The sequence below is a fragment of the Pan troglodytes genome, chromosome 11 (assembly GCF_028858775.2).
Source record: "Pan troglodytes isolate AG18354 chromosome 11, NHGRI_mPanTro3-v2.0_pri, whole genome shotgun sequence".
NCBI lineage: Eukaryota > Metazoa > Chordata > Mammalia > Primates > Hominidae > Pan > Pan troglodytes.
The window spans coordinates 59411608-59424310 of NC_072409.2; the positions used below are offsets into that span (position 1 = coordinate 59411608).

The 12703-nt window shown below is 38.6% G+C and overlaps 1 protein-coding gene across 17 annotated transcripts in view; it reads left to right on the top strand.

Moving 5' to 3' along the window:
• The window catches only part of PIP5K1B (phosphatidylinositol-4-phosphate 5-kinase type 1 beta), a 306214-nt gene that overhangs the window by 185291 nt on the left and 108220 nt on the right, over window positions 1-12703 (top strand). For all 17 annotated transcript variants that reach the window (XM_009456691.5, XM_063788530.1, XM_063788524.1 and 14 more), the window contains one exon: window positions 4167-4466. In XM_009456691.5, coding sequence (XP_009454966.1) covers window positions 4167-4466 — 300 coding nt within the window. The remainder of the gene's footprint in view (window positions 1-4166; window positions 4467-12703) is intronic.

Genomic DNA, 12703 nt, shown 5'->3' on the forward strand with positions numbered 1-12703 from the left:
AATTTCATGGGTAAATGTGATAGTGTGAAAAATCACCTTTCATGTAATATTTTAGAGACAAAGGAACAGTAGCTTAGCCTAGATGGATTTACTACACGTTTACTCCAAAATTTTCAAAACTAACCCCACTTTTCCTAAATAGTCCAGGCATTTTCATACCTCCAGTTTCATTGTACTTTTATAACAGTTCTTAATTTTCTATGATTGGAAGGGCTACATGAAGCTGTCTGGATTTCAGAAGCCCAAGTTCTGCCAATCACTTGCTATGAGTGGTGATAAATATCATCTTTGTTTTTAAAAATGCATTCATCAGATGCCATGTTATCTTTTTATGTAAAAATATTATCTTAATTCCTAAATCTGCTAGACACAGCATTAAATACTTAAATTAATCTCGTATAGAAGTATAAAAATAAAAAATCTCAATAAAAATCTTAGTGGCATGCAGGCAGATTTTAAAATATTTCAATACTGAGCAATTATTTTTTTTTGGAGGAACAGAAAATATAGAAAAGCCAAAAAAAAAAAAAAAAAACTAACTATAGTTTCTTTCCCAGAGATACATATTACTAAAATATGGTGTATATGCTTTCAGTTATACTTTGTTCATGTACACATTTTAAAATTATCTAAAATTAGGATCAAATTGATATAATATTATTTGATAACCTGCTTAATTAGTAAATCTTAAAATTCCATAGTTCTGAGCTCAGATATTCTTGTCCTTTTGTAAAACTGCATTGGCCGTATTTGACTACTTATATTTAATTAAAATTAGATAAAAAGTTAAGGGCCAGGAATGGTGGCTCACACCTGTAATCCCAGCACTTTGGGAGGCCAAGGTGGGTGGATCACTTGAGCCCAGGTGTTCAAGTCCAGCCTGGGCAACATGGTGAAACCCCATCTCTACAAAAAAATAAAAAATTATCCGTGCATGGTGGCACGCACCTGTGGTCCCAGCTACTTGGGAGGCTGAGAAGTGGGAGGATCACTTGAGCCTGGAAGGTTGAGGCTGCAGTGAACTATGATCAAGCCACTGTACTCCAGCCTGGGAGACAGAGCAAAACCCTGTCTCAAAGAAAAATTAAATTTAGCTGAACAAGTGATTTTATCCCAATTATGTAAGCTAGTATAACAATATAATCCATCCCATTAACAAGAAAAAATGTGAACGTCACGTGGTTACCCAAATAGATGTTGAGGAGAAGCTAAGGCCCTCAAAATTCAACATCTTCACTTAATTAAAATTCTAAAAATTGGCAGGGGAGTTTTAAAAAAAAAAAAAAGTAAATAAATGATTATACAAGTTGTACATTTATCAGTCTTCCAAAAGTTCACATGATAGCTCATGGAAAAATACAAGAATCCTTTCTCTAGAAACAATAGGAATAGACCAGAGTGCCCCTCCCATCAATAGTCCTTTCTGATAAATTTGCTAGAAATTCTGGCACTGAGTCTTGAGTACAAAAAGAAATAGAAAAAAGTACAAGCACTGTTCTCTTTAAATGACAGAATTCAAAATGAGCAAACCTTCATTTTGCTCATGAAAGTAAATCAGGAATTTTTAGAAGTGATATGACTCCAGCAGATTTGCAGGATAAAAGATAAATCTACAAAATCCATTATATTCCATTATATAGATGATATAGAGTGGGAGAATATAAGGGAAAAAAGAGATCCTGTTCATGATGACAACAACTTATAATGAACCTTATTAGAAAAATAAGTAAATAAAGTCGTGTGAGTACTGTAATTCTGATTGGGAACGCAAGATATAGTAAGTGGAAAACATAAACAATCAGTTCAGAAAGAATGTAATAAGAAAAATTCTAAAATACTTGAATCTATAAAAACAAATGTTACAAGACCAATATGAAGGAAACTACAAAACGTTATTGAAGGACATAAAGAAGATCTGAAATAATGAAGAAATCTGCATTGTTCCTGAACTCAGTATTGTAAAGATTTCAACTGCTCCCAAATCAACTTATAAATCCAGTCTAATTCCAAGCAAAAATTCTAATAGGATTTTTCACATAGCTTGACAAAGCCAATTTCTTTGAAAGTGAGAGCAAGTCTCATTTGAAGAATGTTTTTTAAAATGAACAATCACACAGAAAGATTGTAAGAATGGAGAAAACATTTTTGAAAAAGAAGAAAAATAGTAGGCCTGCTATAGCATATACAAAAAATATATAAGGCTGTAACTAATGTTAAGGATGTAGGATGAGTACAGTTTTAGACAGAAAAATTAATGGATTCAAATAAAGTGTCCAGAAATAGATCTATGTGAATTTGTCTACTTACTGTATTGACATGGAGGGATTTAAACTCAATTTGAAAATGTCAGACTGTTCAATAAGTATCCATTTGAGGAAAAAATTAAATTCTCTATTTCAGATCTTTCACATACACACAAAATTACTTCCATATGGAGTAAAGACCAAATGTAATGACCAAAACTATTAAAAATTTGGAAGAAAATAAAAGTTTATGACTTTGGGATATAAAAAAGCTTTGTTAAAAGCAGAAAGCAAACACACACACACAAATAAGAAACAAGTAAACAAATATGACCGCATCAAAAGGCAACACATTTAGGCCAAGTGCAGTGGCTCATGCCTGTAATCCCAGCACTTTGGGAGGCCAAGGCAGGAGGATCACTTGAGGTCAGGAGTTCGAGACCAGCCTGGCCGACATATAGTGAAACCCTGTCTCTACTAAAAATACAAAAATTATCTGGGCGTGGCGGCACACACCTGTAGTCCCAGCTACTTGGGAAGCTGAGGCAGGAGAATCACTTGAACCTGGGAGGCAGAGGTTGCAGTGAGCCGAGATCATGCCACTGCACTCCAGTCTGGGTGACAGAGTAAGACTCCGTCTCTCAAAAAATTAAAAAAAAAAAAAAAAAAATTTAAGGCAACACATTTATATAAGAAAAAATACCAGACACAAAATTAATATAAGCACCTTGAATATTTCTGGAATGAAATAAAGTGAGAGCAGTGGTTTTCTCAAATGTTGAGAATTGGGGGAAGAATCAAGGATAGCAGAGAAACTTTTCATTGACTACATGCCCTTTTGTAAACTATTTTAATTTCTTATCTACTTTAAAAGGGAACAAAAGTAGGCATGTATTCCCTATTTTTTTTCTTTTTCTTTTTCTTTTTTTTTTTTTTGAGACAGAGTCTCGCTCTGTCACCCAGGCTGGAGTGCAGTGGCACGATCTCGGCTCAGTGCAACCTCTGCCTGCCGGGTTAAAGCAATTCTCCTGCCTCAGCCTCCCTAGTAGCTGGGATTACAGGCATGCGCCACCAGGCCAGGCTAATTTTTTTATTTTTAGTAGCGACAGAGTTTCACCATGCTAGCCAGGCTGGTCTCGAACTCCTGACCTCGTGATCCACCTGCCTCGGCCTCCCAGAGTGCTGGGATTACAGGCGTGAGCCACAGTGCCTGGCCTCCCTATTTTTTTAAATAATAAAAAAGACAACAGACTAGAAGAAACTACCCCATATAGATGAGAGAAATGATAAATATCCAGAATATATGAAGAATTTCAACAGTGACAAAAACCTGCAGAAAAAAATGAGCAAAATTATCTTTAAGGTGACTAAAAATACATAGGTAATCAATGGCATTCAAATTTTTAAAAACAGGTTTCTGTTTTTCACTAATCATGCTTACAAAGATTTTAAAGTTTGGGTACTATTCAGCCCTGGTAAGAGTAATGGGAAAATCTATGTACAGTCTTACATAGTGTGGTTGTAAATTGGTCTGCCATTTTGGAAGACAGTTTTGCAGGAGCTATTAAAATTTTAAATGTTCATCCCTTATACCTTGGCAATTCGTTTTCTCTTTGGCTACCTTAGAGAACAGTCACTCATGGCACCAGTCAATTCCTTGCCTGTTTTTAGTTGGAGCCAATTTGGGACATTATGTCCAATCCAGTCACTTTCACTGCCCTGAGTTTAGAATAATAAAATTGCTGTCCAGTAAGCAGACTTAAGAAATAGATTAGAAACAGCAAAATTTTAGTAATGAACATTAATAAAGATAATCACATCCCATTTTTAATTATTATATCAGCATGAAAACACATCTTTAGTGGAGCATTATTTTGTCAAAATAGAAGATTGTAAATATATTTTTCTTTTTTTGGTTTCTAGAATTTAAACCAGAATCCAAGGACTCTTTTGCCAAAATTTTACGGACTGTATTGTATGCAATCAGGAGGCATTAATATCAGGATTGTGGTGATGAACAACGTTTTGCCACGCTCCATGAGAATGCACTTTACATATGACTTGAAAGGCTCAACGTATAAGCGAAGAGCATCCCGTAAAGAGAGAGAGAAATCCAACCCCACATTTAAGGACTTAGATTTCCTGCAAGACATGCACGAAGGGTTATATTTTGATACAGAAACATACAACGCGCTTATGAAAACACTTCAGAGAGACTGCCGGGTAAGGAAGTTTGATTGTTGTGATTTCCTTTGAACTCTGTGCTCATGTAAACTGTGGCTGCCACTTATTGAAAGCATAGAAATAAGGAATGTCCAAAGTGGCAGACATGTGGAATCCTATCTTTCCCAATCCTGGTGCTGAGCCATGCTTCCCTGATATTGAAGGAATTGGTAGATGATAAGGGAGTTATCTAGAGTCCTTAACCTACATCTCTGTTGATTTTACTAATAAGCTAAGTCAGCTGTCTTTGATAAAATGGAACAAGAAAGCTTTGTTTTCTTTTCTTTCTCCACTGTGGGGAAGATAGTTTAACTAGAAAGAAATAGAATTTAGGTTTAATGTAGTGTTGAGTAAGAAAAGCCATATAGAAATCTTGGAAGAAGTAAGACTCGAACTGGGGAGACAAGTTTAAAGAAAAGGTACTTGGGATTAATAATGGCTCCCTAGAGATCAGTGTGGATGCAAAACTATGATATGAGCAGCACGTTTGCTGAAATTATTTTATGTGATCTGAATAAGAGGTGAGCAGGAATGAAGCTTGCCAATTAGGGCAGACACCATTCCATGCAAACTTAGCTGGAGTGATTGTCCAAAGTGAGGAGGAATTCCCCCAGGCTGCAATGCTTTAAAAAATAAATAAATAAATAAAACTAAGGGAAGGTTTTTTCTAACATGGTGAAAAGAGATAAAAATTTTTTTGGAGAAAAGAAAAATGCAGTGCTAATAGCTTCTGAAGGATAATGATCATGGGAGAACCGTCCAGCCACTTGGCTAAGTTGGGTAGTGGAGGTGGGCAGAAAGCATGATGGCACAGGCTGTGGTTTTCTGCACTTTCCATGGACCTGGACGGATGACCCATGTTGTTACAGGGGAGGGGAGACACTTCTCTGCCAGACCCAAACTCACGTGAAGGTGAGGAAGACAGTCTGACACCCCTTCTAAGGTATAAAGTAGGGAATTTCCACTAAGGAACACAGGTCTACTGTTTCTGTTTTTGTTTTTGTTTTTTATTTCTTCCTTTCTACCTGTTATAGCTTGCATGATTGTGCACAAAAATGTGTCCTTAGAATTGTTTTTCTTTATTGACAGAGATGTTACTCCTATTGTTTAGCTACCATTTATTGAATGCTTACAGTATGCCAGGTTAGTCTAAGGTTTTTTAATGCATCATTTCACTTAATTCTCTCAGCAATTCTTTGAAGTCAGTGCTATTCATACTTCCATTTTAATTGCTGAAGAATTGGGTTCTTAAAGAGATTCAGAAACTTATCCAGCATTACTTACCAAGTCAATGACAGAGCCCACATCTGTTTGGGTACAAAGGCATGTGCTTCTAACAACTAAAACTTAAAGTTTCACTCTGAGGATTTTTTTTTAATTATCTTTTCAGAAGTCAGGGAAGGAGCAGAAGGAACCAAGCAAACAGACGAACAAAAAACGTCCAGCAGATATTCAGATATCTGAGTGGATTTGAGTGATGCATGTTTTTCTATTCAAAAAACGTAAAAACAGAACACACATATTTTAGTAGAAACCTTTTTCCTGTGTTTTTTCTGCCCTTTACAGGATGTGGGTAAAAAGTGACTCTCAATTCCCCAGAGTTTAGTGTCAGCCTCTCCAGTTTTAGGTTTGCTTTCTCTTTTGTGTGCTTCTTGCCTCTTTAGTATGGAAAGCCTTTATCTGCTGCCTTCTAATACCACATGCTTCTCTGCCAGAAAAAAAAAAAAAAAAAAAAGGCAAATGTAAAAGAGCCATTGCTCAGGATTTGTCTATTAGTGTTTCCTGAGCTCAGGACTGAGACCGCGAGGTCAAACCAAACTTTTCATCACAAGTGAGACCCTGGAGATTTGCCTTTTTATTTGTTATTCTTTGGCAGGTTTGCTGTTCTAAGGAACATAAAGGTCAAGGTAGAGGTATCCTGAGGCTAACTCCCTCTTACTCACTGCATTTGCAGTTGTACAAGACACAGATCCTAGACATTCTTTAAAATATGTACATCTGCCTTCAGAAAGGCTTCTCTTGGGCTGGTATGGGAGTGTGTAAATGCTGAGCTGTAGGGGAACTCAGCTCCCTTCCCTGATCTGTCCTGACCATGACCAAGTCCTCTGGGATCTGGATTCAACAGCTGGTGCTCTGAGCAGAGCTGCCTCAAGCAAAGCCTATTTCTGGAATGGTGAATATTAATATTTAATAGTCAAGGGCCTCTTAGTAAATCGTATGAATGCTGTGAACTGTCCTCCCCCCAAAAAATGCCCATCCTCATGATGGATCATGAATCTCTTGGAGCCCATTGTTCCTTCCCTTCCTCCTTCCCCAAGGCTCGGAATCCCCTTCCTAGAGTTACCTCTCTCTCTCTTCAGGTCATCCTCTGAAAGGCCAACTCACTGGATGACTGCAATAGGATATGTGGTTGACATCACCCCAATATTGCCCTTGCTTTGCAGAGCTGAGCCTCAGTGCTGGCTGAGGGGCTGCAGAGACCCAGAGGGTCTGCAAGGTTAGTCTGAGCTGAGGCCAGCACCTATCAATCAGGAATCTCTTCTGCTAAAATTCCTGTGAGACAGTATGGCTAAGGCTCTAGAAACAAACCAGTTAGAGAAATGTATTACTGTGTCAGCACCCCAGGCAGAGAAAGGTGAACTAAACCTATATTAGGATATATGCTTCTATTCACTTATCAGCACATATTGCAAGCACACTACATGCCAAGCATGAGGTGCATGACCTTTATTTTTTATCAATTGCCATACAGTCTAGTATGTGCAATGATATTATATTGTGAAGATTAGAGTAGGGAACATTGTAGCTTGCTTTTAAAGGATGAGAAGCTTTCTCCGGATAGGCAAAGCAGTAGAAGCACATTTCTAGGATAAGAGAACAATAGGCATGAAACAATGGGTGTGAAATGGCACAATGTGTTCCGGGAGCTATAGTTGTTTGGTTTTGGGGCAGTTAATAGGGAGAGCATGTGGGGTAGAAGAGGAAAGTGGCCACATAATATGAGAGCCACATATTGTCAGAAGACCCTTTCTGGTGGTGCCAGGGAGCTCTTAAGGGCTTAGCAGTAGCAAATCCAAGAATCCCAGACCTTTGGACCCCAGCTTCTTTGTTGTTCCCAGACGGATTTGTTAAGCCTCTTAACCTATGGCTGACCTCCCCCTGCTTCTTGGAGCCCCCACCTCTCCTTTCATATTTTGGCTTGGCATCTCAGACCCTGGAATTCTATTTCCTTTAGCATGAGGGCTGGCCGGAAGGGCCAGCCTGACCTAGCTTATTCCCCGCTCCCCATGGACTGCTTCCCTGACTGCCAATCAGAGCTGCCGTTTCTGAGCTCTGCGTCTGAAAAGACCTGAACAGCCTCATCCTGCACTGAGTCCTCCTGACACATACCATCTTCTCCTGGCATCCTTGTGGCAGCCCCTGAGTCCCTTTGCCTGGCTTCCCCAAGCCCAGTCCCAGACCCCTGTGTATAATAAGCCTGCCCTTTGGGATGGTTCATTCCTGACCAACTCCTCCATGTAGCACATTGGCCACTTGGAACTATTCTAGAAAACTGATCTTCTTTTATGCCTCAACCCTGCTGAGCCCAATTCCCCCACAGGATCAGAGGGCTCTTTCCAAAAGCAGGCATCCAGATGTCAGGTTCTGCACCCCATCTCCACATTGCTATTCCCCATTGGCTGTGTGTGGTGGGGGAGAAATGGATATGTAAATGATGAGTCCCCTTTCTTGAAGGCTTTCCTATCCCTTGGTCTGACCCTCTATATGCTCACTGCCACAGCCATCCATACCCACAAGTTAATTTGAGCCAAGAAAAGAGTGGTGACATTGAGTACTACAAAGACATCACAGATCACTTGCTATCAAAACCAGAAAGCAGGATTTATTCAAACCATCGCCAATGGCTCCCACGTGACAGACAAGCTGAGATGCATGTCCTATTTGAAAACTGGTCTTACCAGGTACCCCTTCATCTTCCGCCAGGCCTGCACCTCTTCTAGTCTTCTGTGACCCAGGGAACATGACCATCATACAGCCAGATACCCAGATCTGCACCCTGAAGCTACTCCTTCCTCCCTCCTCTCCCTCTTTCCTTGCATGCAGTAAAATCACCATGTCCCAGTCTGTCTACCAAATAACTCATGGCTCTGCCCCCTCCTCACTGTAGGCACAGCCACTGCTTTTATTGAGACCCTGGTTATTCATCACCTGGAGTTTTGCTGTAGCCTCTTTGCTGGTTTTCATTATCATTGCCTTCCATCACATCCCCACCACTGCTGCCAGACTGATCCTCTGATCAGAAGACTTAACACTCTCTGGCCAAGGTTCCCCACTGCTTTTGGGCGAAAGCCAGTGATTCCCAGCTTGGAACATTAATATCCTTCCTGATCTGGTCCCTGCTACATTCTCCAGATGCGTTCTTCAGTTTCTGTCTCCAGCCTTCTCTCTCCCCTCTCCTCTGATACAGATCCCCACTCTCCAGCTCTTCTAATCTACTGGCCACATTCTCTAAAGGTTTTGGTTTTTTTATGCATGCCTCACTCTGCTGGACCGTTCTTCCCCTCTTCTACACCTGGCCCTCACCTGCTCATCTCAGGACTACTCAGGGATTAGTTCCTCCAAGACCGTGCTGTTGTGGTTCCCCATGCATCCTGGGCTTACTTCTTTCATGGGACTTAATACACTGTTATTTTTTCACATGTAAATCCTGGAGCCTGAGGAGCAAGGCTTAATCTATCTTTATATCTTCATGCCTGGTTCTTAGTAGGTACTTAGTAAGTGTTTATTGGAATATGTATTTGAACAAAGGAATAATCAGCTGTCTAATGATTTAAAAAAAGAGAAAGAAAGGTTTAGGTGCACTTCCAAGAAACCTGTCTTTGGTGATTTTTGTGTATCTAGCTATTTTTTAAGTTCTGCCTATTTTGGAGGAAGTATCCAGTTTCACTGCAATGCCTGCCAAAAATTGCACTGAGAATTTAATAAAGTAGATTATCTCCATTTTGAATCACTTGGGATTATTTGAAAAGTTGTACTGGTTGTCCTCCTATCAAGAGTCATTTGTGTAACAAAAGTACATTTATATTGCAGTGAGTTTTCCCATGGAAGCAATGTTGTAAATGGTCATTAGACTTTTTTTCTTTCCAACTTTTATTTTAAGTTCAGGGGTACATGAGCAGATTTGTTACATGGGTAAATTGTCATGAGGGTTTGGTGTACAGATTATTTCATCACCCAGGTAATTAGCATAGTACCTAATAGGTAAATTTTCCATCTTTCTACCCTCCTCCTCCCGCCCTCCACCCTCAAGTAGGCCCTTGTGTCTGTCGTTTTCTACTTTATGTTCACATGTGCTCAATGTGCAACTCCCATTTAGAAGTAAGAACATGCAATATTTGGTTTTCTGTTACTAGGTTAATTCACTTAGAATAATGGTCTTCACCTCCATCCATGTTGCTGCAAAGGACATGATTTCATTCTTTTTATGGCTACATAGTATTCTGTGTTGCGTATGTACCATATTTTCATTATCCAGTCCACTGTTGATGGGCATCTAGGTTGATTCTATGTCTTTGCTGTTGTGAATATGGACTTTATTTTATTAGCACTGACCCCTGTCTTCTTTAGGTGTATGTACTGTCTCTCCAGCGAGACTTTAAATGTCTCAAAGGGCAAAGCTCATTCTTTACACCTCTCTGCAGCTGCAGCACCTGGCTTATTCTATACACTCAGTACATGTTGCAAGATTGTGATTGAAAACTCTTTTGAATTGAAAATGTATGTACTAATTTTAAAAGAACAATTAGGATCTATTTTTGTATTCATTGTAATTTACCATGATTATTTTTTCTCTGATATAAGTTATCTATGTAAAATCTAGAATCCCATATCATTTAATTAATTTGATAAATTTTTATATCCTGAAATATTTATTAATAACTCTGGGAAATGACTTTGAGACAAAGTATATTAGTGAGAACTTGTGTTTACAACCCAAATATTTTTAATCCTTCAAGTGAGAGTCATTTCAGAGACAGTCTTGATAATTAATGACCTAATGACTTATTTTACATTTATTATAATTTTTGTTGAGCCGCAAGTTATTAATTTTTAAAGAGTGTGGAACCAATTTTCTTTTTTCACACAAATGACTGTAACCATAAATATTAATAGGTTCTCAGAATTTAATGAAACCAGTCTCAAGAATACTGAAACTTTCTGATGTGCAAAGAAGGGTCTTTCTATGTAAGGCAAGTTCTAAATTTATGAATCAGATTCTTAACAGCTATGGGCATGTTTGCATGGGTTGCAAAATGGGTTATTTTATATAATATTTAACATTATGGCTATTGCTTACCATTCAGCTATAATTTTGCTGGTAGTAAACTTTTTTACATTTTGTTCAGACAGTTTATTTTCTTTTTTTGATATTGCTTGCCTTCTCAGTTATCACTGGGGAAGAAAAAATGCTTTAGACCTAATACAAAGGAGACATACATGTCCTGAAGGTAGAAATACTTCAATTTAAATTATCCTCTCATCAATAAGGAATTCGATTTTGTTTTTAGACTTCAATCAAAACATGAAAAGGATGCAGGGACATCATTGACCCCACACTCCTAAATTACTTGTTTTGTTTTTGCTTTTGTTTTTTGAAATGAAGTCTCACTCTGCTGCCCAGGCTATAGTGTAGTGGCATAATCTCGGCTCACTGCAACCTCCACCTCCCAGGCTCAAGGGATTCTCCTGCCTCAGCCTTCCAAGTAGCTGGGACTACCGGTGTGGACCACCACACCCCGCTAGTTTTTATATTTTTAGTAGAGATAAGGTTTCACCATGTTGGCCAGGCTGGTCTCGAACTCCTGATCTCAAATGATCCTCCTGCCTCAGCCTCCTAAAGTGCTGGGATTACAGGTGTGAAGCACCATGCCCAGCCAAATCCACTGTCTTTCAAAGTGTGTTTTACAAACACTGTAAACCCATGAGATATTTGATTTGCTCCATTGTCTTAAAATTATGAGTTTTGGCTATCTATAATAGTTTGTATCATAGCAGCATAAGCATAAAGCAAAGTTAAAGTTGGTGAACAAATAAAACCAACTCATAGAATCAAAGATTGTTCGAGTTGGAAGGAATCCTAAGAGTTCCTAGGAAACAGTAAAAGAATGCCTTCTACTCTCTGGTCTGAGAAAAAATGATTTTGGACTTACCTAGCCAAGGCAGGTTTTATTGTGAGAACAGAAATAATGATGTCGTCATATCATATATGCAAGGGCTTTGTAAATTTTTCTACCTGTAAATTTTTTTACTTTGTATTTTGAGATAATAGATTCACATGCCGTTGGAAGCAATAACACAGAGAGATATCATACACCCTTCACTCAGTTTCCCCCAGTGGTAATATCTTGCACAATCTTGCACAACCTTAGTACAGTATCACAATGAGGAAATTGACTTTGGTACAACCTACTGACATTTTTCAGCTTTTTTCAGATTTCACCAGTTTTACATGCACATGTGTAGTGGGGGAGGTTCTGTGCAATTTTAGACGTACATAGATTTATATAACCACCACCTTGGTCAAGTACAGAACAGTTCTTTCTCAAAGATGCCTAATGGTACCCTTTTATAGCCACAGCTACCTCCTTCCCTCACAACTCTTCCTAATCCTGTGCAATTACCAATCTGTTTTCCATCTCTGTAATTTTGTCTTTTCGAGAATGCTGTATAAATGGAATCATACAGTATATAACCCCTGAGATTGGCTTTTTTTTACTCAGCATAATGCCATTGATATTCATCCAATTATTGCCTGTATCAGTAATGTGCTCCTTTTTATTGCTGAGTGATATTTCTTGGTATGGATGTATCACAGTTTATAACATTCACCCGCTGACGAACATGTGGGTTTTTTCTAGTTTTTGAGTGTTACAAATAAAGCTGCTGTGAACATTTGTATACTGGCTTTTGCATGAGCACAAGTTTTCATTTCTCTGGGATAAATGCCTGAATTCAATTTCTATGTCATATGGTAAGTGCGTGTTGAATTTTTGAAGAAACTGCCATACTCTTTTCCAGAGTGGTTGCACCATTTTACATTTCCACCAGCAGTGGATGAATGATCCATTTTTCTCCTTATCCTCACTAGCATCTGCTGTTTTCACTATTTTTTATTTTAGCCACTCTGATAAGTGTGTATTTAAGTCTCTTGCTAAAAAATTACTTGAGTATATGCC